At 38.0% G+C, this 26,705-nt stretch overlaps 1 protein-coding gene across 8 annotated transcripts in view; it reads left to right on the top strand.

The window, feature by feature from the left end:
- Positions 1–17,624, top strand: part of TGFBR3 (transforming growth factor beta receptor 3) — a 151,575-nt gene extending 133,951 nt beyond the window's left edge. For 3 of the 8 annotated variants that reach the window (XM_034437215.3, XM_034437213.3, XM_087889966.1), the window contains exons 12-17: positions 420–590; positions 1,708–2,007; positions 4,961–5,078; positions 9,244–9,282; positions 12,325–12,432; positions 17,237–17,624. In XM_034437215.3, the coding sequence (XP_034293106.2) occupies positions 420–590; positions 1,708–2,007; positions 4,961–5,078; positions 9,244–9,282; positions 12,325–12,432; positions 17,237–17,355 (855 nt within the window). In that variant the 3' untranslated portion in view covers positions 17,356–17,624. Of the gene's footprint in view, positions 1–419; positions 591–1,707; positions 2,008–4,960; positions 5,079–9,243; positions 9,283–12,324; positions 12,433–16,774; positions 16,873–17,236 lie in introns of all 8 variants that reach the window. The other 5 variants (XM_087889969.1, XM_034437218.3, XM_034437217.3 and 2 more) reach the window with 3 other exon arrangements.
- Positions 17,625–26,705: the final 9,081 nt, after the last annotated feature.

The raw sequence follows: 26,705 nt of genomic DNA, 5'->3' as shown, positions 1-26,705 counted from the left end.
AGATAAGAAGAAAACATTCTGAACAGAACAAAGCAGTGGGAAGATAAGTCAATTTTGAAGAAAGCTTGATTTTTCTCCCTTTCAAAAATGCTTGAGAATCAGTCATATTTGAAATATGTTTGTGGTGGGGGTGTTGGTGTGTGTGTCTGGGTCTTTATGGAGACATTGTCTGACTGGATGGAACTAGGCCACCAAATCACTCAAATATTTTAGATCTAACCTAAGTCTCAAAACATTAAAAATAAAATGGCAAAAGATTAGGCTGTTGAAATATGGTGTTTTGGCAACAGGACCGTAAGGGATTCTAGGGGCTATAAAAATGTAATTGGGAGGCCATGTGGAGTCCACAACTGTTCTTGCCTCCCCTTATATATTTTGCTATCTTCTTCAATAAATTTATCTCCTTGTTTTTGGACTAGTTCAACTGCACATTCCATCAACCCAGAGATTCAAAGGTTTCCAAGTTCTGGCCACCTGAAATACGTGTTGGCAATGCCACCTTTGGAATGGAACTCTACGAGACTGAGCTTTTTCATACTCCAGTTCAAGGATTCTTCTCTGTCGCAGATAACAGCCAGATTTTTGTTGAGGTAATCGACTCGAGTAGAAATAGGAATCAATGAAACTGTTTTTCAGGAACATGGCAGCTGAGAAAAGGCTGTTCTCATATGTCCTAAGCTGGCCTGGTTCAATTGCCTCTGGCAGACAGATGTGTCCCCTTGTGGTTTCTGCAAAAAGGAAATTGTACCGATCTTGAATTAAGATAATACTTTTGTGGTAAAAACCAAGGAATCTTAGTAATATGGCAAGTCCAGTGCAAAACGTGTGTCTTCCTCATCAAGTCTTCTATGAAATAAGAGTCGTTCATGAAAATAATGCTCTATTGTTTCATGTTTTTCTCTTTCAAATTGATGGCAAAACTGATTTCACATGCATGAGCACGCACAGTTTAAAAAATAAGCAGGCACTGTTCTTTCCTTTTTTATTTATTTGAAAGATTTATATGGCCGTCCATCTCAAGCATCTCTGGGTGGTTTCCAACCAAGAACTATGAACATAATTCCAAGAACTGCCGTGTAGCACATGCAAACTTTCAATATACAACAGTGCCCCTCTCTTTCTCCTACTCTCTCTGTAAGGGGTAGAAGATAAAATTCTCATTTGTTCCTAAATTTGTTAATGTCTTGTTCTAGCATCAGGTGGATCATTTTTTACTCTGTAAAAACTAACATTCACACCCAACTATAGACAACAAAGTCTGTGTCACCACACTTTATAAGAGTGCAGTTCCTCTTGGTAATGAGTTCACCCTATGCTAAAATAGAATGCAGTTAGTTTTCATTTGATTTGGCATTATATACCAACCCAGCCAATTAAGATTTACTGAACAAACTACAAAGAAACCATGACTTAGCATACCAAAGACTTTGAGGATATTACACCTATAAAACTATGTTTCCTTATTCCACTTTTAAAAATGGTGGTTACCATAGGAGAAAAAAATGTCTCAATATTTTGGACTATAACTCTTAAAATCCCTTGTGATGTGGGGGGAATGATAGACACCAGAATTTCCTAATTCTACAGATTATCCAAGTGGGAGGAGTAACCAAGGTACTCAACATCTGTTTGACTGACTTTATTATACTGCTATGCAATCTTCAAAACATTAAAGGTAGCATGATCTATTTTTCTTTTCTCATGCAGATTTCTCTGACAAAGGCTGAAAGATCCCTGGGCTTTGTAATCCAGACTTGCTTTATTTCACCAAATTCCTATCCTGACCGAATGTCAGAATACACCATTATTGAAAATGTTTGTCCTAAAGATGAGTCTGTAAGATTCTTCAATGTTCCAAAAACTAATTTTCCTGTACCAAACGCACATACTGACAAAAAGCGGTTTAGCTTCTTATTCAAATCCACATTCAATAGCTCTCTTCTCTTTCTACACTGTGAGGTGACCTTATGCACGAAAAAAGAAAAAGATATTCCAGGATTAGCTCTGGTAAGTTATGAAAAGATTCCTCTCCCTTTTTCTCTTTCTGGCACACACAAACTCACATCTGTAATTACCTTGTCTGCTATCTACACCACCACTAAGAGTTTAAGATAAAACTTAGGCTAGAACTTCATTGGTTGTGATTTAACATGTGGATCTGACAAAAAAGGTGGGCATAGATTATTTTCTGAGAGCATCAATCATGTACGGTCTGATACACCTACATTACAACAACTCTGGCAGGTTAACAAGAGTGAAGAAACTTAGAATTTGCTTATTTAATGTAAATCACTGAAAAAGAAAATAGAGAAAGCCAAGATTCTCAGATTTTCAATATCAGGACTAAAATGTCAAATGAAGAACACTATTGATTTTATTGAAGCTAGAGCTGGGCAAGAAATAAACATACACTCTTTATAATGTAATTTCAATTTATAAATTGCAGATAGTCACGGATTCAGCAATTTGCAAATTCCTGCTACAGATTTGAACAGGGAAGGTAGAGATCAGTATGGAGAAGGAGTTTGACAGCCCCAGAGCTTATGTTGTCAAAACCTGCTCATGTTCTGCCTTGGATGAACCAACAACCAACTTGCAGAGAAAAAGCACAGAACAATTTTTTGCCATGCTCACTCTTTGCTTCTGCAAGCCCAATTGTTGTTTTTTTAAACGTGATTCTGGCCATGTGACTCTTATGGGGGCTCATGGCCCCTTAGTTTAAGAAACCCAGCCTTAGACCTTGGCTCGGAGTTACATAGCTGGAGAGTGCCAAGTTTTGGAAGCTACTTTACGATAGTGCAGCCAAAGAAGTTAGAAGTGTGACTGATTGGTTAAACCAATTTTCAACAGATCATGTTAACCAATACATTTTCTATATCAGTAATAGTGAGTTTTTCCAGAATAGCTTGTACAGTATGAAGCTACTCCTCTGCATTTGGAGCTGTTATAATATTGAGGTATGGCTTAATATGAATGTTCTGTCTGTGAGTTGGCTGTTTTCCAGCATAAAGGAAAGACTGATGAATATAATTTCATCTGGTCAAGGATTAATGGTTTTTCTAAAAATGTGGCTGAATTGTGTTTTTTGTATGTAACCTAATAGGTATTTTGTTGTTATTCCCCCCCTCTTTTTTTTCTATGCTTCCTCCTCCATCTATTTCTTCTTTACATTAAAAACAAACTTTCTAAAAAGAATAATATATACAACTCTTGTTTCCTGAAAGCATTTGAGTCAGAAGGGAGTATCAGTTTTGGAAGGTCTTCTGTAGCAAGACTTTAGACTGTAACTGCCAAGTAGCATTTTCCCCATTGTAAGAACAGGCTGTTAAAGAATATTCTGTGTTTTCCCAGGATGTTCCTCAGGCATATAAAACAGGCCTATTTCAATTATCCTAATAATCTGTTCATCTTGCCCAACCTGTGTGTTCCTTATTGTTGGACTGTAGGTTATCCAGTCATCCAGACTGTAGGTCATCCAGTCAGTGTGCCATGTTAGCTGGACATTTCTGGGAGGTGAAAAATTATCTTGAGGCCATCTTAACCACTAGATTAATTCATTTGAACATAGGTCAACTGAAGCTACTTGCAGGATCCAATTTGGGTCAGTCACAGAGGTTTAGTCTTCCGAGCTTTAAGACTTTTTCTGGAGCCCATCCTCTGGGGACTTCTCTCCAATTGAATGTGTGCTTTGGGCTATTCTATACATAGTATTTATGTAGTGGCCGGTTGGATGTGGCTTCTTATTGGTTGATTGGATTGTTAAAAGTCACACCCAACCAGGCACCACATAAATACTACGCAAAGAATAGTCCACAAATACTACGCATAGAATAGCCCACACATTCTTGGTGAGAGACAGGTTCCCTGAAGATGGATGCCAGCATGAGTCCAAAAACTCGGAAGACTAAACCTCTGGTCCCAGTGACTGACCCATATTGGATCCTGCAACATTATCCTGGGACATATACGTTTGCCTTCATTTGTAATGCTACTTGGTGTAAATTGTCATTGCAATAGATTCAAAAGGTTAATAAACATAGGAATAATTGCAATTAACAACAGTAGAACAATATACGTTGAGTTTTCCCAATGAAAACTGTTGTAGCTTTTGGCAGCATGATATATATTTTCCACTAAATGGTTATAGATTATAGGTAGAAATTGTGTTAAGCGGTTCAGATTTACCAAAACTATTCGGTGCTCATCACATTTGTTGTAAACAATGCATTAGCATTAATTTTTCAGATCTTGCTGAGATAATGCTGTTGTTTCTCAACCTCTACTGATGAATTATTAGGTTGAACTGCTTCAGAGGATTTTGAAGGAAAATAAATGAGTGTTTAGACTTAATTACATTTTTTACTGTTTATCTCAGAATATTTCTTTTATAGATGTAGTAAACATCTCTAAGCTGGGAAAATGTCTCTTTGTTCCAAAACATTAAAATAATCAGCATCTTTTCTAAATGGGCAATATTACTTTTCCACTTGGGGGAGAAAATTTTTTTTGAACAGTCCTAATAGCAGATGAACAATCATCTTGAATAATCTCCATCACCTATTGTGTTCATTGTGTTAGTGAAGATAGCAATTGGGATGGAAAACAGAAGAACTTTTTCAACACAATGTTGTTGAAGCAACATGCGGATTGGTATGGACATTGCCCAAAAGAAACACTCTGCAGCTTTGAGGATTGGTAGAATTTTAAGTAACTCCAGTATCAAGAAAAAGTTGAAATGTAACTGAGAGGAATTCTTTCAAGCATTCGTGGAAATAATTTTTATTAAGTTTTGTTTCTTCTTGAGTAAATATTACTACATACTGATGATGATGATGATGATGATGATGATGATGATGATGATGATGATGATGATGATGATGATGCACATCTACTGTGATAATATAAATATTTTCAGTGAGTCCCTGATCTTACTGAGCTATCTGTTCTCTCCATCGTGCAGTGTATCCTTCCAGATGAAGCTTGTACCTTTCTTAATGTTGATATGATCTTTGCAATGATGCAGAATAAGAAAACCTTCACCAAACCCCTTGCTGTGATATCTAAAGGGAAACCAGAAGGTACTGAACATATTTTCAATCTCTGTATAAAAAAATTGCTTCCAGGCACATACAATTTTGCATTCTGGTGATATTATTATTATTCCTGATTTATAAGACACCATTATTTTTAAACACTAATATTTGTTTGCACTCATATTTTCCTTAAATCTTCTTTCGAATGTAATTTGGCCAAGGATTCATAAAGGAATGTATTTTGATTCTATGTAACAATATGGAATTCATAAACATTAAGTAATGCTGCACAATTGATTCCAGCTGTTCATTATGCTATAGGTTTTGGGAAAGCTGTATATTTTTTTTTCCTTTGGGGCTGTAAATACTTAATTAAACATTATAACGGAACTTCAGATATATTGAAAATATTTCATAGCATAGTAGGTTTCTATTAATAAAGACTACAATCACAGAGAAAATGGCTGTATATATTTAAAATGATTGCCTGAAGGAAATCATTTTTTCCTCCTTGTATTTGTATGACTATTAACCTATGTTTTCAGAAAGAGGAAATATATACAGTAATTAACAAATCTCTAGATTACCCTCAGAGTGATCTATCTTCTGTTATCCTTATTTGTATATTAAAGCTTCCTTACCTTCCATCTGCTTGGATAAAACTTTTCCACCATATGCAACTTCCTTTTTGATGCTTCATGTCACAGCCCACAACCCACATTGCTATTTTATATATTGACTTATTTTCCCCACATAATTACTTTTCTTAAAAATAGCTGTTCTCATAATATTTAGAACTTGGTTTTCTAAGGTATGCAAGGCTTCCAACCAATTAAATTAACCTAATTCAGTTAACTGGTTAATTGGACCCATCCGATATTAACATATGAATAGTTTCATATAGTCAAAGAAAATTTGCAGTTGTTTTGATAACCCAAAATTATTTGCACAGGTAGAACTAAGAAGAGGATTGCACTACAAAGAAACCCTTGTCTCCCTCAATAATTTGTTAGTTTTATATATCCTCCCCCTTTCTATCTGTCTGAGAAAAAAAACCCCACAATCCTATGCAGTGTATTAATTTATTTTTTATTTGAAGCTGCCAGAAATCTGAAATGCTTGATAAATATATATATTTTCTGCCTCTTCATAACTGAGTGCAATGAACATTCCTAATAAATGATGTTGTATATAAAGGTTCTTTTCATTGTGTAGTTGGAAGCACATTGATAAGCCTGAATATAATCCATATCCAAAAGTCTGATTTCTGTCCCAAATTATTCCGGCATTATTGCTGGCTAGGGAATGTACAGTCCCTACACAGACATGCACATGTGCACGCACACATGTGTGCACATGCGCACGTATACACACACACACACACACACACACACACACACACACAGAGAGAGAGAGAGAGAGAGAGAGAGAGAGAGAGAGAGAGAGAGAGAGAAATATACAAAACAGAATAGCTGCCAATTTGGAAAGAGCTATTTAAACCAACATTATCTTATCCATCCTAGATTAGAATTGGTTGTTGTTGTTTTGTTTAAATAAATCCCTGTTGTATTTGCTTTCTCTCCTTCCCCCCACCCCGCCCTCTCCCGCTTCATGAGTGGGAAAATGGTAGAAAGTTACAGAATATAATTTCCCCATACTGTATGGAGTAAAGGATGAATATAAAATAGTTAAAAAGACAATAGGTGATTAAACATGGCAAGCGCCACCGCCAATCCTAACCAATTGAAGTTGGACCATTGTTTTCAAAATCAGGGTTGATTAATATGGATGGCAAAAACCCAGGAGTCAAGCTAACAATGCATGTGTACATGAAAATAATCTTTCGTTGGGCTGTTCTAACAACATCAGCAAACATGAGCATTTATACTTATTTTTAAAACCTCAGCCTTGCACACTCCCATTTGGTGCTGACATGTCACATTAATTAGAGGGTTTGAGTGCTTTCAAATGGAGATCAAAATCTTTCACTTCTATGCAAAGGCTGTTTGAAATTCTGGAATGCTTTCTAAGGGTTTGGGTGTTTTTTTTTTTAAAGATGAAGATCAGAAATCCCTTAACCTCAGTCACATAGAGAACGTTTCTTGGCATTTAAGCAGTTGATGGTATACCATGGTGCACTGCTTGGGGTGTGAGAAGGACAACTGTTTCTGCTTAGCTATTTGAGACTGCAAGGAGTTTTTGCAAATCTTTATTCTCGACACAAATGGATCCACTGGGGACAACCCTGAAAGATTTGGTCTCCGTGCACAATGCAATTAAAATGCTTGCTTTTTTGTGTTTTTCTGGCCATATCCATAATCTCTCATGAATTTCAATAGCTAAAAAAATGCCTCATTGGATCAGCCAGAATGGATGCCATTTGGGTTCAATTCTCTAAGGAATCTAGTACCTCTGTAGCTTAAATTGAACCAAATCTTTTATAGATCTTCTTTAGATGTTTCTTATTTTAGAAGAGAAGAGCGTTTGATAATAAACACAGTGAACTAAGGGCTGATAAGATTTATTGTGCGATGCATACTGGAGTGTGTCCTAGTCTTTTTCAGACTTTAAGCTTAATGGGCACCAGCATGTGCCCATTAAGTACAAGTATGCACACAGTATATCTTTGCTGCCATTTATCCACTTGGTTATGAATCGAGCCCTTGAGGTTAATTGTCATTATGAACTAAGAGCAAACTTGCAAGGCTTAGAATTGCTAGCAACTACATAATAAGAGTTGCATCTCCAAGACATTAGTTATCACAGATTTTGATGGAAAACAGGCCATTTGTCGTGTGCATTGTTACAAACCATATTATTGGATCCATTCCTGTTAGGTCTGCGTTAGAAGCCAAATAAAGACTTGGAGGCACCGTAGATACAGAATCAGAATAGAACGTTCAGTTCCACAACTCACTTTTCTCTCCACGTGTTACACACATCACTGCCATGAATGGTGATCACGGATAATATAGTTGCATGTTTAAGAGAAAACAAATCCTTCCAGATTATTTTTTTTTTTTTTTTTTTTTTGAAGTTAGAAGGTTGGGCTATGTAGAGGATGCCATGGCTATGGTGAATTCAATCCTAGTGAAATTAGAAACATATTTAGAAACGTTTGACTTGTTGGCTACTGTATGGTTTTCTTTTATTGGTTATTTTGCATTATCTGTTACTCTGGCATCACTCATTTGCTTTCCAAGATTGCGGAGAGCAGCACAGGATATGGAAGATTGTACAACAAGCAAATATATATTAATATATAGATATTAATCGTGATTTTGGTAAACTGGTGACGGTTAAAACTTAGGTAGATATCACATCTATCTTCTGTAATCGGAGTCAGAATCTGTGGGCTTCATCTCTCTCAGCAGTGACTGAGGGAATTCTGGGTTTTGAAATCCTCATTTCTGAAAGGTCTCTCGATTGGGAGAAACTGTTTTATGCAAACTATTTTGGGAGTAAAATTAGTTTGCCTCTATATTCTTTCAAGAGGGACGCAGTGACTCAGTGGCGAAGACACTGAGCTTGTCGATCGAATGGTCGGCAGTTCAGCAGTTCAAAGCCCTAGTGCCGCGTAACGGGGTGAGCTCCTATTACTTGTCCCAGCTTCTGCCAACCTAGCAGTTTGAAAGCAGGTAAAAAATGCAAGTAGAAAAATAGGGACCACTTTTGATGGGAAGGTAACAGCATTCCGAGCGTCTTTGGCGTTTAGACATGCTGGCCACATGACCACGGAGACGTCTTCAGACAGCGCTGGCTCTTCGGCTTTGAAACGGAGATGAGCACCGCCCCCTAGAGTCGGGAATGACTACCACATATGTGCGAGGGGAATCTTTACCTTTACCTTATATTCTTCAATGCCTTGGATTTACATGTCTCCAACTTACTCTTACTTCTTTGGTCTTTGGGATAACCACATCTGTTTTACCATAAATGCCCCAAAGGGTGAAATCGAATTCTTTACAGAAAAAGCCAATGCTTGTGATTTGGCAATAATTGGACAGCACTTGGTAACTTTTGTTGCTTGCGTTTTTCAAGATTATTTCACCAAAGACACTTAATGAGCTAGAAAGGATTTCCTTTCCTCTTCTTTATGTTCTCACTCAGATTTGATCAGTTTAACTGGATTTCCTACTGAGTGACAGATTCTACTTAAGAATTTTTGTTGGGTATAAAAATTTTCTTTCATTCTTTCCTTTTTTGGCAGATAAATCCTCCCACTTGAATCCTTCTGAAGGATCATCGTGTAAGTATATATAATCCTCCTTGTTTTTAGAGAACTACATCTAGAAAAATGAATAGAACAGAACAGAAGAGAATCACAGGATTGGAAGATCCTGAAGGTCTTCTAGTCCAACCCCCTGTTTAAGGCAGGAATCCTTATACCATCCTGGACAAATGATTGTCCAATCTTTTCTTGAAAACCTCCAATGATGGAGCACCCACAACTCCGGGAGGCATGTTGTTCCACTGATTAATTGTTCTCTCTATCAGGAAATTCCTCCTTAGTTCCAGGTTGGATCTCTCTTTTATGAGTTTCCAACCATTGCTTCTTGTCCTACCTTCAGGTGCTTTGGAGAATAAGTTCACCTCCTCTTCTCTGTGAGAGCCCCTCAAGTACCGGAGATAGCTATTATGTCACCCTTAAGCCCTCTCTTCATTAGGTAACCATACCTTGTTCCCTTAGTCCCTTAACTGTTCATCATACGATTTAGTTTCTCTTTGTTGCTCTTTATTTCACTTTGTTGCTCTTCTCTTCACTCTTTCATTCTCAGCTGAACTGAGAATGGTTGTAAACCTTTTGAACATATGAGTTATATAGAGAAGGAGGGTTTTTTTTTTTTAGGAGAAAACCCATGTGGGGAAACTGCCAAAGAGGCATTAGGCCCTCAGGTTCAAATTCCCATTTTATCTTGGAATGCATCTGAGTCTCAAGATATTTGCTCTGGAAAAGGGGCTTAAGCCAAGAATTCTTCATCTTGGGCTGTAGAAGTAAATATCTACAATGTTATCCATAAAATAAACTAAATAATATCTAAATTAACAAAGCTATGGTGATTGGTGGATGGCATTCACCAATGGCTAGATCCATGGTCTCCATCTTTGCTTGCTGCTTTGCTTCTTATGCTATTCCTTTAAAATCAAATAAGGTTTGCACAGGCCATGTAGGAATGAAATTGTACGATACCCTCATCAATTAAAAACAAAATAAAGTACATATGGTTCTCAACTTACAATCATTCATTTAGTGTCCATTTGAAGTTAACGGCACTGAAAAAAATGACTTACGATTGGTCCTTGCACTTATGACTGTCACAGCTTCCCTACAGATACAGGATCAAAATTTGGGTGCTTGGCAACGGGCAAGCATTTAGACCAGAGGTGTCAAACTGGTGGCCTGAGAGTCAGATGCATCACGTGCAGGCCACGCCCACCCCGGCTCCGCAAAGGCAAAAAACGTTGCGATACATCATGTGAGTTTGACATCTGTGATTTAGATGGTTGCCGCATCCCGGGGTGATGCTATCACGATTTGTGATCTTCCCAGCTGGTTTCTGAATAGCAAAATTAATGGGGGGGGGGGTGTTTTTGGGTTTGCTTAACAACTGCACAATTCACTTAACAACCGCTGTGATTTGCTTAACCACCATGGCAAAAAAGTCCATAAAATCAGCTGCAACTCACTCGACAACAGCCTAGTTTAGTGATGGAAATTCTGGTCCCAATTGTTGTTGTAAGTCGAGGACTACCTGTATACATAATATTATGGTGTTAGCGTCACTGTGAACAGTCGGCTGAGGGGTTCAAACGGGGAGAGATGGCCAGCACTCCATCTTAGAATGGCCATCCAGTGAAATTAATGGCAAACGAAAGTGCCCCGATAGGCCGGAGACCCTACAAATATGCCACTTAGAGCCGAATCTCAATAAAAATTAATGAGGCTCCACCCCGTAGCACTCCTTGCATAAAAGAAGTGAAAGTTGCGAATGGCTGGAAGTGACTGCCGTTGCTCAGCACACGTTCAAAGCCATGCTTTCAGGAACCAGATGTACACTCACACAGATTATCCTGCCTCTCCCAGTATGGGCTCCATGTTAGGGCCTGGAACTGATTTCCGTAATTAAAACTGCTGCCAAAACATGAAAAACAATTGTTTCTATTTATGTATTTGCTGAGTTTCAAGCTGGCACTCCCGCTTGGTTGACAGCCTTTCCGTTCCCCGCTTAATATGCTGCTGAAGACGTTGGGGAGACGGAACAGAATTGGCAGAGGCCTTCTTTAATTATTTGAATGAGTTTATCCTGCCTTACCTCAAAGGCCCAAACATGAGGGGTACATGTATTCAAAACTAAGAAGGCTAAAATTAGAGAAGTAAGTTATTTTTGGTCTTTCCAACTTAAAAACAAGCAGAAAACAGCAGGAAACCTACCAGGCCGAAGCTGTTTATGGGAGAGTCACATTTTTAAATTGCATCCTGCTTCTCTGCTTTGTTCTTGTGAAATAACAGGCCACACTAACCAAAGATATATTAAATAGTGTCGTTTAGACTTCCCTTTGGGCTGATGTTGTGATCCCATATCTACACACCCGCTTTTTTCAACCCAGCTTTCTCCTGTTGTGTTGCCAGAATCAGCATGCAGCTTGAACATCTATAGGGAGTCCTTGATTTACAACCTCAGTTGAGCCAAAATTTTCGGTTGATAAGCAAGACAGTTCTTAAGTGATTTTTGCCCCATTTTACGACCTTTCCTGCCGTAGCTGTTAAGTGAATCACTGCAGTTGTTAAGTTAGTAACATGGTTGTTAAGTGAATCTGACTTCCACATGGACTTTGCATGTCAGAAGGTCTCAAAAGATATTCCCGGGGACATGGCCACCGTCATAAATGTGAGTCAATTGGCAAGTGTCCGAATTTTGATCAAGTGACCATGGGGATGCTGCAATGGTCAACAAGTGTGAAAAACGATTGTAATTCACTTTTTCAGTGCTGTTGTAACTTCAAACAGTCATGAAGCGAATGGTTGTAAATCGAGGAGTACCTGTACTGACATGGGCCAGAAAGAGAGGGAGGGGCAGAACAAGCCTACTTGAGGCAAAAAGAGCTTGAGGTAAATTTGGTGAGCTCAAAAGGTGCCGAGCCCTGATTACAAAATGCAATTTAGGGGAGGAAAAATGCCATCACTTTTGGGGGGGGGGTGTTCTGAATACCAGTAAAATGTCTTTGATTTTGCACTGCAAATGTGTTGATTTTTCTCTCACTCTTTCTCTCTAATCTCTGAATTTCACAGCTGTTGTATACGGCCTGGACACGTTGACAGTTGTGGGAATTGCCTTTGCAGCTTTTATGATAGGTGCGCTGCTGACAGGAGCTTTATGGTTTATCTATTCCCGCACAGGTGAGTCCGATGTTTTTCCCAAATTGCGCCAAATTGTATCTGTAACACTGACCATTTTCACTAGCCATTGATTTGCATTGAAAAATAAAAGGCCCTGAAGGATCACTATAGATGCCTATCCTGATCAATAGCTTGTCATTAAGAGGATTTCTTTTTAAACAGTAGAGTTTCAAGTGTGGAGAATATTTATAAAAAATGACCATAGCAGTGTTTTTTCAAACTTGGCAATTTTAAGATGTATGAATTGCAGCTAATACACACTGAAAGGATAGAGAAAAATGTAGCTATCATAAGTAGGGGTGGAATTTTGTATCTTGCATCTGAATGGAAAATGAAAAACCATTTAAAATATGTTAATTGGCATTCATATCAACTTGTCTTGGTAGAGATTGAGGCAACCATTCTGTAGCCAAATATCTGTAAATAAAGTTCACTGAATTTCCTGAGACTTTCTTTCGAAGAATCGTAGGTAGCTTCTTCGTTGCATTGCAAAGAATATAATGACAGATCCTCGTTGCGGTTGTTATAAATTGGTAGAGAAAACCGAAGTAAGTAAACAAATATTACAGATCCACTAAGAAAAAACATGTGTTCAGAAGATGATTGTGGCTTTCTTGAAAATAAAGGCAAGATTAGATAAGATTAGCCAAGGGCTTGCTATATTAAGATTTTATCTGTTTTTACATATGGAAGTATAAAATCTCAGCTTTGACACATAAAATTGAATATGAATCAATACAAAGAATTGTATGCAAATGAACTCTGGAAAAGAATGGAAATGTGTGGACAAGTTTCTTAGGAGTTGAAGTTTCTTTCACAGACCCTTCAAATCACCATAAAGGAAAGTTGATTTATGACTGAAAACTGAGACATGCCATCAATGACTGTATTGATCCTAACCTTTCTGCAATTCATTGCATAAAAAGAGAGCACCTCCCAATGTTTCTCTCTTATATCAATCATTGGGATTTTAATTTGATGTGTGTAATTAACCCCTCTCTTCTAATCATTTTCCAATGCAGTTTTTGTGCTTTCCTACAATGTCCACATTAGGGCTCTGCAGAGATCTGCTTCAAAGAGTAAAATATGAGTATTTTAAAACATAGTCTCTTCCTGGGCTCTTTTATGAAATGAGATCTTAGGAAGAGATATTTTGCTTTAAGGTATTTTCCACAGATGTAACATGCATGCCCAAGTATGCTCCAAATCACATTTTTGTCCTTTGTATCTAGATTGCTGCATTACCTTAATCCACTTTATTTCTTGGGTGAAAATTGGGGATACTGTATTTGGGAGGTAGGGGAGAAATTGCCGGTGGAAGAAATGATTAGCAAGAAAAGTCTGTATTTCCTAAAATCATAAAGTAGAAGAGATTTGGTACAAGAGCAGAAGCACTTCAGTTTAGAAAAATGTTCTGCTGTGCTTCCATTACAATAATAGAAGGAGAAGGTCCATTTAAAGCCGAACATCTGCCATAGATTAACAAGAGTGTGGAAGAACACATCACCTTACTTTCCTGTTTAAATGCCTCATTTATTTCTAAAGTATATGACTTGGCCTTGATACATCTGAATCCTGTTTCCCATCATTTATGAATCAGAGTTAGTTTGGAAAAAGCAGTGTCCAGTTTTGAGCAATCAGATCTTGTCTCTTACTTAATTCTACTTTATACAAATGATGACTAAGCCAGAAAATTGCAAGTTCAAATACTGTCTAAATCGGAAACTACAACTAGTGGCTTCCAAACAAACCAGGATATGGAAAACAATTTTAAACTATAATAGCATATTCTGTCTTTCCTGAAGTTATTAAGCATGGTTTCCTGAATCAGACATGATGGAAAATTCTGGTTAATTGTGGCTTGTTCACTCAGGATTTGTGTGTTTAAGTGAGAAGCAAATAGAAGGGAATGGGGCTGTGTGTGTATTTGAACCTTATATATCTGATTTACTGAGGTAATATTTGATCATTTGAATGTGTTTATGGCCTATCCTGCTGCAACTTTATACTAGGAAGAGATTAGGCAATTTGGCATAATTCCCTAAATCTTCTTTGCCTGCTTGGTGAGTGGAGGGGGACAGCATATAAGCCTTGTTTGAGTAATTTATTCAGCGGTGACTTAGTCCACTGGCTGAACTTTTTATTAGTTTTCCTGTTCCTAGTTTGAATACAAGTGACTCTTTCAGATGTCAAAGTTTTGCTCATGTCCAAGGAGTTCTCAACAAATAGGTACAGAAAACATGTTCCTTTGCGGATCCCCTCTTCCCACCCCCTTCCTTGTACGTGACAAGTCCATCCAGCGAATGCAAAGGCCAAGAACAGTCTATTATTTATTAGTCTGAACTCAAAGCAAGCCGTTTTAAAACATATGTAACTGTCACCTCTGAAGATCTCTGCTTTCAAATAACAAGATTATGCAACCTGCTCTTCCCCTCCCCAGCCCCCAAATAATTTGGTGGGAAACTTAGAAGACTCCCTTCAATAAGTTCTGACTGAAGAAAAGGGAGAATACAACATATAACATTTGGCGTATGCGAACTTAGTGTACTGAGGGTAGAAAAAGCAAACAGACTGGCTTGAAAAGGAGCCATATTGGCAGGCTTCGTCAGTGTGAATAATAAAGAACATGCTGTTGCACTCAGATACATATGACTATAAGCAGCTTAAAGATTGTTTATGGCCTATAGCTGGGATAGAGACATTTACAAAAACATCCACTTTAAATAGTGTTCGGACAAATAGTGGTAAGAATCCTCTTCAGAAACAAATCTATTTTTCCAACTGGCTTAAAATGGTATATTTTGTCCTCAGAAATTTGCTGCAGGGCCCCTTACTCCTAGGAATAGTTGCTTGCAAAAATCCTCGTGGATAAGATTCATTGTTCATCACAACTCATAAACTGACATTCAGGTAGTCCTCGACTTACGACCACAATTGGGCCCAACATTTCTGCTGCTAAGTGAAACGTCCGTTAAGTGAATTTTGCCCCACTTTACAACCTTTCTTGACACAGTTGTTAAGCGAATCACTGCACTCGTTAAGTTTGTAACACGGTGGATAAGTGAATCAGGATTCCCCATTGACTTTGCAAAAGGTGATCACATGACTCCAGGACACTGCAACCGTCATAAATATGAGTCAGTTGCCAAGCCTCTGCATTTTGATCACATGACCATGGGGATGCTGCAATGATTGTAAGTGTGAAAAACGGTTGTAAGTTACCTTTTTCAGTGCCATTATAACTTTGAATGGTCACTAAATGAACTGTTGTAAGTGGAGGACTACCTGTATTTCATCTGCTTTGTTTATATTTCTGAAGACTCCCAAATTCCCAATGGCAAGCTGTACGATGGAATCAGGAAGGGATGAAATTTGGGCTGTCACTCAACTGTAGCATCTATTTATACTCAATTTTCCATGCAGTAGTGACTAATTAAACTTATCTTTAGCCTGTATTTTATGTATTTTAAGAGTGATAGGTGAGCAATTGGAAAATACAGGCTATTCAACAGAAAAATCAAGGATTTATTTTCTATAAAAGAGGGAAATGCTGAAAGAAAGATTGAAATTCTGTGCCATGGAGACAAGGGGGCATAACCCCAGAGTTGAAAGGGGAAAAAATGCATCTGTTGCAAGTTTTCTAGTAAGAGGAAATAGGGGAGGGGAAAAACACGAGACAGTATTTTTTTGGCATCCAGATATTGACAGCTGTGCGCGCCGTTTTCCCCAAAGACGAAAAGGTATTCACAGACACAGAATTGGAGGAAAATATATACAGATTGCAACTGATAAGCTGAGGATGGTGCACAACGCTGTGTAATAGAGTGGTTTGTAGCCTGGGTGACAACATCTCTGTAATAGGACCCAGCGGCAGGGGATGCGGCCAGTTCTACATTTTGCAGATCGTTTTGCTGGCCGAAAGATTGAGGGGGCCCTATTAAGGGACTGAAAGCAGCAAACTTGAATATATAGAAAGCGTGGCTTTTCTCTCCTAAACGTTCTCAGGTTTTACTTTGGTTTTAGCTAAGAAAGCTTTACAAAAATCTCAGGGGGAAAAAAGGATTTCTCTCACCTAGAGATAGCTTTTACAGTGTGAGGAAAGGCTTTGTTTGCCTAAAGTTATGGGAATCAAAGAAAGAATACCTAAAGTAACCTCACAAATGAGACGCTTGAACTAAACCCAGGACGCAGTCCAAAGTTTGTTTTGGTTACACTGGAGGGTGGGGGGTGGGGAATCAACCTTGATTCTACTCCCTGCTGCCAAAATCGTATGAGCCCCCAAATATTTCACCAAATAATAAGTGAGAGAGTTATTCATGCATTTTCTCTTTTGATGGTGTAGAAAGGAAGGAGCAGAAGGGGGCAAAAAGCTGGACGTGGGCCCAGGACCTACGAATTTGAATGCCTTCTAGATTGTGCATCCCAACTGAATACCTTTGGGTCAGTCAATTACATTCATTATAGAGTCCCTGGGGAAATAAACCTGGGGGAATTGAGTCTGTCAGTGTTTAGCTGCTTGGAACAAGGACAAAGATGCCTTGATGAATGATAGTGAATTGAAGAACCTTCTTCCCTTCCCTTCCCTTCCCCTCCCTTAATTTCCCTTCCCTTAACTTCCCTTCCCTTAACTTCCTTTCCCTTAACTTTCCTTCCCTTCATTTCTTTTAACTTTCATTCCTTCCTTTTCCTTCTCCTCCTTTCACTCCACTCCACTCCCCTTCCCTTTCAGGGGTGATCAGGAGGGTGTGAGGACAGTAGAAGTAACTCTGGGCTTGCTTTTTGTTTATTTCTTCCTTTCCTCCAGGAGAACCCGAAGGAAGGCAGCAGGTTCCCACATCGCCACCACCCTCTGAAAACAGCAGTGCAGGCCACAGCATCGGCAGCACACAAAGCACCCCCTGTTCCAGCAACAGCAGGGCCTAACACAGGAGGCAGGATGGAAATGCATGCAGCGACATCGGAGACCAGAGGTTCAAAAACAGCTGTTTGTTGCCTTTTGCTTCCATTGGTTTGGATTCTTTGGCAAAATGAGAAGGCATTTCCTTCTTTTTTTTCAGCTTCTTCCGGTTAAACGCGGTCCTTGAATCTCCCACCGCATGCTAAGGCTACCTGTGACGGAGCTACTTTTTTTGTGCAGCTGTGGACCGGGTACAAAGGTCCACGCGTTCTCAATGTGAAACACAACTTCCCCCACCCCTCTGTAAATGCTGCTTTGTCTCCAGAGAATCCCAGGGCTGAGTTTTGCAAAGGTATAGGAGACGCCAAAGGGATTTCAGTCTCATAAGCTGGGGAAGGGATTTGGGGTTTGTTTGTTTTTTCTTAACCTCCCTCACTCCCCCCACCCCGCTGGGCACAAAGGCAGGGTGGTTTCAAATGCCACATTTGAAACTGATTTCCTCTGATACGCCTCGCAGGTCACCGTAGCTGTGTCACTGTGTAATTGTTGAGCTTGACTTCGGAAAGCCTTTTGCCCCTGATTGTGCTGTTCTCCATTGAAGGGATTTGTATCCACTGAAGCTTTTGAAATGAAAGCAGCATACAGGGGCTAAAAATACATGTTGGTTAGATATTTGTAATTACTTATCTTTCCTTCTCATATATTGAAATGCTTGCTTGAATACTTAGGGTTGCTTTAAGGGTTGCTCCATTTTTCCCCCCTTACTGAGAACTACCTTTTTTTCCCCCCAGGACGGAGCAGCTAGTTTCACCCTTGTAACCTAAGATTTTGCTACAAGGCGCTCTTTGTATCCTGCATGCTTTTCACCTGCTCTTTGTGGCGATTTGCATTAAGCCATCACATGGTCCTGTCTCACAGCCTTGCTTCATGAAAGGCAGGGGTCCCCGGGCCATGGATTGGTACCGGACCATGGCCTGTTAGGAACTGGGCTGCACAGCTGGAGATGGGCCAGCTCCCCAGCACTAGCATCACGGCCTCAGCTCCATCTCAGATCATCAGGCATAAGATTCTCATAGGCGCGCAAACCCTTCTCTAAATTGCGCATGCGTCAGATCTAGGTTGCGTGCTCCTCCCCCCACCCGGGTCCGTGGAAAAATTGTGCTCCACAAAACCGGTCCCTGGTGCCAAAAAGTTTGGAGACCGCTGATGTGAGATGTGCTTGCAGATATAACCGCCTCCCTGCTCATTGCTGTGTTAGATGTTGCTTCGTAGATGCATTTCCACTGAGTGAATCTGCAGAATTATCTACGGCTTTTGTATAGAATGGGGAAATCTTGTTTTTTCTGTAAAGGCCATGCCCAGCAATGCATCCATGAAGCTATATTCTGGAAGGGGATGGGTGGGTTATACTATGATTGCACTTGGAAGTTCAGGATTTCATTGGCCAATTTTGAACATAGGCATGCCTGAATATGCTTCACCAAAGGAAGGAAGACTACAAAAACTAAAATGGTTGCCTGATACATTTTTTTAGATATTTTTACGATATTTTCAAAGCCGTCTATTGTAAGAAATTCATTTTGATTGGATTTGTGGCCTCAAAGCATCTGGAGATATTTGTAGAATACATGTGGCCATGCTTAACATGACACATTAAGTATACATTGCTGATTTTTAAAAGTATAAACTAATATTCAAATTCAAGTCTGTGCCCCATGAGAATGTTCTGCATTAAAAATAGTTAGCTTTTTTTTACTTTAGGTTATTGAAAAACACTAAGATCAAATATTGTGGATCCAGTTTTCTATCATGTTACTTTTTTCCATTTGTTTAGTGCTCAGTGGAGACAACTATTGAATCATGCTATTGTTTATGATTTACAGCATGGATAGCAATAAGATGTCCCCTGTAAAAGCTTTCTTATGTTTTGATTCCAACTCATCTCAGCTTCACAATTGGAAATACATCAAAGTAACACTTGAAGTGGCATGAAATTGTAAAAATATTAGGCTATCATTTTGAGAACTGAAAGCAAAATAAGCACAGTTATTCCTTTGCAGATTATCATAAGTATTATTCTGATAACTTCAGACGTTAGTATTTTTTCATATTTCTGTAGCTGAATTTTTAGTAGAGCAACTTACTGGTCAGTTGCAAGGGAATCAGAAATTGTGCCCATTTAAACTTAGATGGCATACATTCAGTTTGCATAGTCATATTGGTGGATACTTGGAACCATGCCACATAAATATTATTTTAACTGAGATATTTAAATATGTGTTGAACAAAAAGTCCTATAAATACTCCACCTTCAAAACAAATTGTTAGACTAGTGATTGAACTGTGTGAATCAGTTCATTTTTATCACTATTATCACTGTTGCCACCACCAAAAGCTTTAAATATGTAAAAATAGTGTGCAATTGTGGTAATCCCATCTGAAATTTTATGAGATTTTGGAGGAGGAAACAAAAATGTAAGATTAGCTGATTTCCTGAGATTTGGGGCATTCCAAAACAAAGGTATTCTTTGCTTAACAAGCTACCCTTGCTTGAGGCCACAGTCATTGAGCAAGACATCATGTGACCACAACTTATGATTTTACTTCCCCTTCTCTATTTAACTATTACAAGCCAGTTGTGAAGCATACAAATGGCAAACGTGCCTGAAGGACACTGCAACAGTTGTAAATGCACACTGGTTGCAAAGCACCTGAATGGTGATCCTGTTGTAAATATAAGGATTGGGCACAAATCAATTTTTTAACACTGTTGTAACCTTGAATGGTTGTTAAATGAGGCCATCAGTAAGCGAGGACTACCTGCTTCCAATCTTAGCTTGTTGTTTGTTTCGTGTCCCCACTGGAGACTTGTAGGAGCTATATAGATTAGTAATGATCTCTATGTTGGAAAGGATTCCTTAGCTAATTTGAGTGAAACTGCGCGCTAGGATTTCAGAGGAGATGGAGAATGGCTAAATGCACAATGCCTGGCTGGGTTTTGCTCCTAGTAGAGTCCAAAGAAAGCTGGGGTTTTCACCCCCACTTCTCCACTATATTAAAATTACTTCTGTGGCACAAAAGAATTGCCAGCTGACTTCCAAAAGTCCAATTACAACAGTCAGTTCTGATCCCATTTTTTAAATAGTAGCTCAGGAAATAGATTAAGGAGGTATATCAAGCTCAGAGAGCACCAAGGACCCCACAGTTCAACCCTGAGCTACAAATATTCTCTTCCATCAGAAACAGGTATAGCTTTTCACCCCCTCGAGTGGAATGTTCTCACCTGGTGATGGGCAACATTTTCTATTGTCAATTTTATTAATGTTCAGCTCCAGGAACATATTCCAAAGTTGGTACCTAGGAGAGGACCACTTTTTTTGTTGCATTTCATGCAGCCTTATATTTAACTTCCTGCATAGGTAAGCTACTGATGGTGCACCAAAATATAGAACCAATTTTGTTTAAAAAATACTCAAGACTACTAATCATAATTGAAATCCAAGATGCAATTTTTTCAAGACAAATTAAAATGAATCAAAAATAAAATTCTGGTGCAGAAATGAACAAATGTGAGGATTTTGGCAGATTTGGAATGTATTTAAAAGAAATCAGACAAAACAATTACCTACAGTACCACACCTAAGTGTTTGCAGGACTGGATTGATGGGAGGGGTCCAGACAGCCAGGATGCTTACCTGTATATTTAAAAAGAATGCGCTTTGCCTAACCTTCAGCTGAATGTATTATGCAATCATATTCTATGTATGAAAACCTTTAAAATGTCTTCAGAGAAGACTTAGAGTCTTTAAATCAATCATAGCTCTATTATATTAAATGTGAGCATAAAATATAAGTATATATTAAAAATACATATATTTAAATCCAAATGGCTTTATATAAGGTGGGTAAGTTTGGTTACTGTGAATTGTATGGCTTTGTCTAAGAGTTATTTCCCCTGTTTTGATTCTTTAGATTAAAAAAAAGTAGAAGTATAGAATTATTATTAATTTGATTCCTGGAGTAAAATGTTAAACATTTTGTGTAAAATGCTTAAATGTTTTTTTTTTAGAAAGATGCTGCATTATGAATATTTCTATTGAAAACTACTCTAAAAAGAAGCTTTATAGTTCCTGACATACAAATTAATTCCACTTTAACAACTAGAGAAGTTACATTTTCCTGGACCTATATAAAAGATTAAAATAGAATGAATAGAGCAACATTGCTGCACTTAAACATACTACAGAAAGCTTAGTTTTATTATATATTGACTTTGTTATTTGCCCTTTGTTAACAATAGAAAATTCTTATATTGTTGAACAGTGAAGCTCCTTTCTTAATCCTTTAGGTGTGCTTGAATGTTTCCTAGAATGTTTAGCCAGCTTGGATGTATTGACTGGGAACTCTGGGAGTTGTAGTTCCACCTGGAGGCAATCAGTTAGTAGTAGACTATTTAGTCCAGTGAATTGTTGTATATTTCAGTTGAATTATAGAAGTCCCGATATTAGTAATATTGAAGAAGGGAGCAACTACTGTTATAAACCAGACACCAAATAAGAAAGAATATTTTTAGCAGATAACTGTGCCACAAGCAAGTGACTTTTTTCACAGTCGTTGAAGTCTGTTTTTTTTTTCTACAGATATAAGCTTTGCATTATGATGCCATTCATTATTTACTAAAAGTTTTTTTTTATGATGGTGGTTCTTGTATACTATTTAATGCTGCATAGCAGTGCTTCTTCTGAATATATTGTGCCACACTAACACCTTTTAAAACTTGGTTTTAAAGATATATGGTATGGTATTTTGCAGGGATTTTGTCAGATTTGTGGATAATCGGCTATAACCCTTGTAATACCTGTTGGCAGACATCAAATTGATTCTTTTTAACAAGCCTTCTTCAATGATTTCAACTTTTTAAATTTGATTAGTGTGTATACCAATTTGCCAGGATCATGGCTAGGTTGAACCAACAACACACACACACAGAGTATATATGCTTTTAAAAATAAATAAAATATTTGAATTTTTAAAAAAAGGGTTGTTTTAATCCAGCCCAACCTTGTGTTAATTCAAAATTTGTCAACTGGCTCGAAAATATTATCCTTATTCACAATTTGACAAAATTCGTCTGAGGCCTCCAATAAAAGCGACCTCTGCCCTGAGATGTGAAAGCAAAAATTAGACTCCTTATACATACCTTTTAAAAAAAAAAACACTTAAATATCATACTTTCTATATTGCCGGCTTTCTCATCCAGATATACTTATAAATATTTGCTTGCCTTATCATCCGATCATATATTTTTTTATAAAGCTTGCCAATAGTGGAACTACTAAAATAAGATAAGATGAAAAAAAGACTGTGTTGTAAACTTTATTTTGGCAATGTATAAACTTCACTCTTGTTTTGCTTGTTATTTTGATAATACCTGTCTAATCAAGGCTCTCTCCTGTTTAAATATTTTCACGTTAGGCAGCTGTTAAGTTGACTGTCAGCATGCCATGCATTGTGTAGAACTGGCACTACATTCTGCAGATTTTTTTTTTTTTTTTTTTAAAAAGAAGGTTGTATGTTCTACCTTATCCACCCCTTAATGGTCTCTGTCTGTATGCGTCCTTGTCTTTTCTATGATGTAATCTACCTCAGGCTTCAAAAGAAAACTCTTGCTGATTGTAAGTGCAATTCAGCGGGCCCCGCTGCTGCTGAATGCCCCCTCCCATTTCAAAGGGGCGTTGGGGGTCCTGGCCTGCCAAGCTCATTAGAATAAACGGACCATAAACAGCGGTGGCCCACGCTGGTTTGCACCCCGTGTGAGTAAGAGTATTTTTAATGAGGCAATTGTTCTGTTTTGTTTGTCCGACCTGGGGTGTTCATGAAGCGACTGATTCACAGTTTGGAGTCGACCATTTCCAAACGTAAATACTTTAACCGTTAAAAGAAAAGAAAAAAAAAAAAAGAAAAAAACCTGGGTTTTTGCGGGTTTTTTAGCTAGTGAGTCTGGAAAATATGCCTTTTAAATCCCTGTGGCCAGTTTGAACACCTCCTTTGTGTATGTGCCTGGTTCATTCCCCACTCCAGGAAAAAAACAAAACAAAAAACAAAAACACTCCTTTGTGCATTTGATAAGTTGTACAGTTTTGATAAAAGCCGTGTGATGTTACCTTGTGTTCTCCGTGCTTAATAAAGATATCTCAATTATTAATAAAACTTAGTGTTTCTTTTATTAAGTACAGTCTTACTTCTCGTACAAGAGAATTCTCAAGCAGCATAATCTCTTCAAACCTAATAGGGACTTGAAATATTACATAAAAGAATGATAGTCTGAGAACCGCATCAGCTGTGGGAAGTAATCCAGATAAGAAGAACCGCCCAGAAGGATTAGGTCTAACTTTATTGTAAGGTTACATTAATAGAATCATACAAGTCTGAAAATACAACTCTCTCCTGTCAGCTTTATAATCTAAGACACTAGGGACGGTCCCATCTGAGATGTTTGCCAGCCCCTCCCCCCTTTCTTTCTGCAGACTCAGCTGCAACTTGTCTGATCGTTGCCTAATCTGTGGTTCTTCATCCTGTATCCCAAGATCATTCCCACATACCATTTATAAAATTATAAGAATATTATTAAAAGAATATAAAAAAGAAAATATAGTTAAACCCAGTCTACACAGTATCAGCATCATTCCCTATATTTCTCCATATCTTTCTGACCTTAATAAACCACCTGTGTTTCCTCCACATCCATTTATTTGAAATTTTTAAGGATCTCATTAACTCCATCCAACCCATGATTTTCCCAGTCTTTGCCTCTCACTTAACTCAATCATTCTTCCTTCATTTATTTGTTTGTGTTAAACCACCTCATTGTACTTTCATCCTTCATTTATTGGTTTGTGTTAAACCACCTCATTGTACTTTCATGACAATCACTTTCATATTCAGCCCACATATATTCTGAATTCACACATTCTGGACACTATCTCCTTTTGTGTTACAATACAGACAAGCATTCCTTTCAAACTGCTTTGGACACGCCTTTTATGTTTTTCCTGATATATCCAACTCTCGCTTTCCTCTACCAACATTTGCAAATGTCTCCAATCATTTCCCCCTCTTTAGTAAACATTTCCCAAATTATATATTTTGCAGTAGTTTTTCTTCATTTATCTATTACTTGCAATTATTCATTTAATTTTTCCTTGTTAAGAAAAACTACTGTGCCATTCATGTATTATCTGTACTTGTTGCTTCCTAAAATCTATCAGTGGGAAATAATTTGGCTTCTTAGCCAACAATAAGACTAAGAAATATACCATCCTGACTACATTTAGATCTACCATTCAACTTCATAGTCACACAAAACTTTCCATACTTCAGACCTGTTCATTTTATGATAAGCTTTTTCTAAAACAACAAATATGGTATTCAATTAACTTTCCCATGTTCACACATTTCCCAATGCCTTGCTGAAACACAAACATTTGTTCAAGACACTCCCTGCCTGGCATAAAGCCAAATAGCACCTCCTAGATTTTGTTCATTGTCACATCTTGTACACTTTCAATCATAATTTTTCCAAACATCTTTCCAGGTACATGTAATAATCTAAACTAGGGAAAGGCACAATTTTCCATAACGTTGAGCGCTTCCTTCTGTGTATCTCTCTACATTAGTATCTCCTTGACTTCTTCCTCTGCTTAAAATGACTAGAAGTTTTCACCTGCTTGAAAGCATCTCTCTGATACCCCTGACAGTGTCCCTCTATTCTTAACCATCATGGTTTGATTTAATCACGACACTGATATTTCTATGGTTGTAAATATGGCTATAATACATTAACTTTGAAGTAAGTCCTTGCCAATGATTTCAAATGTCAGATGAAAGATGTTCTCCACCTGATGTCCCCAAGGTACCTCAAATATGAGTTCTCCAACCTTCCCGAACTGCAGACAGAGGAGAATCTCATTACAAGGCAGCATCCAACTGGAAGGCAAATACAATGAAATGCAACTTGTTTTTAAGAACAATGGTTTATAATTATCCAATTTGACAGTTGAGTTGTGACCCTTTTTAAAATGAAATATACAAAAAAAGCCTTAGAATATTGCTCAGAAAACCAAATACATTGTGCTTATTCTTGCCAAATGCTTGTGAATAAATTAGTATTTTGATAATCAAAATGATTACTGAATGTCAGCTGCAAGAATATAGACCAGAGTCTTTCTTTACTCTAAACAAAGTTTAAATATACAGTATAGCACTATGAGTTAGAGGAAGGCACCATATGAGGCCATATTCTTCCGATAAAGGTCTATAATAAGTCATCTTGTAATTGCAAAGCCAAAATTTATGAGGGCTGAAGTCTGCTTGCTGCCTTTGTTTTTGTTCTTTATTCCCAGTGTCATAACTTTAGACCAGACCTTCTGCACTTAAGTGCATTTACTTGGATTGGATTGCTCAGACACATATAAAAGTCAAATGACATCACCCATCTCCTAAAAGGGCCAGAGCTTAAATTACTCGTTCATGGATTGTCTTATTTATTGGAAGCCGTAAGGGAATCTGCACGTGGAAGGGTTTATGCTGAAGCAATATTTGGGGCCTCCGTGTTCATGGGACATGGGCCTTTTGCTACAACTTACTTCACCTTACATATATTTGTTCACTGGACGTGTTTATTCTGGAGATCATTGCCAAAGATGAAGGTTGGGAAAACCCAGAAGCTGTCATTTAATTATTCAAAAAATAAACGTAATGCAACCATTTATATTGAGCTTTGGGGGGAAAACTTCAGCTTGATTTTAAAATTATTTTATACTGTGAATAAAACGATCATTGAATAACTCACTTGTGACACTGAACTTTTGACAGTGTTGTGGAAGCCAACATGAAGTTCTTTCCCACTAAATGGACAACTATTTAGGAAACAGAGGGAGAAAAATGAAATCTGCTCCTTCTAGCTCTTTAGTTTCAATCTGAACAAAAACTGATGTAATTCTAGCATGGAGTGCTTACAAGAGGGGCTCCAGATTTGTTGTTCAGCAACATTACAAACAGTGACAAAACTCTGAAACAAGTCCAAAACCACCTAGTATAACATTCGCCACACATTCTCAACACCACGTTCTCCTCTCAAAAAGCCACATGATGGGCCACTAAATATACCCAGTGACGTCCCTGACTTGAGGCTGGGCCCCACTTAAGACCCTTGCTGAATTCTCGGCAACATACAGAGCACTCTTTAAAGGAGAGAGGGCATGTTTAAATTTGTAGAGGATGATTACATGTGAAAAGTTTCTCTTAGAATAGAAAACCTAGCAACCATTGGGCATTGGGCAATATTTTTCTCTTGACAGTTGCCATCTGTTGGGAG

This window comes from Pantherophis guttatus, chromosome 3 (assembly GCF_059756535.1).
Source record: "Pantherophis guttatus breed Tessera chromosome 3, ASM5975653v1, whole genome shotgun sequence".
NCBI lineage: Eukaryota > Metazoa > Chordata > Lepidosauria > Squamata > Colubridae > Pantherophis > Pantherophis guttatus.
The sequence above is the reverse complement of the archived record's forward strand: the minus strand, read 5'-3'. Positions and strand labels throughout refer to the sequence as shown.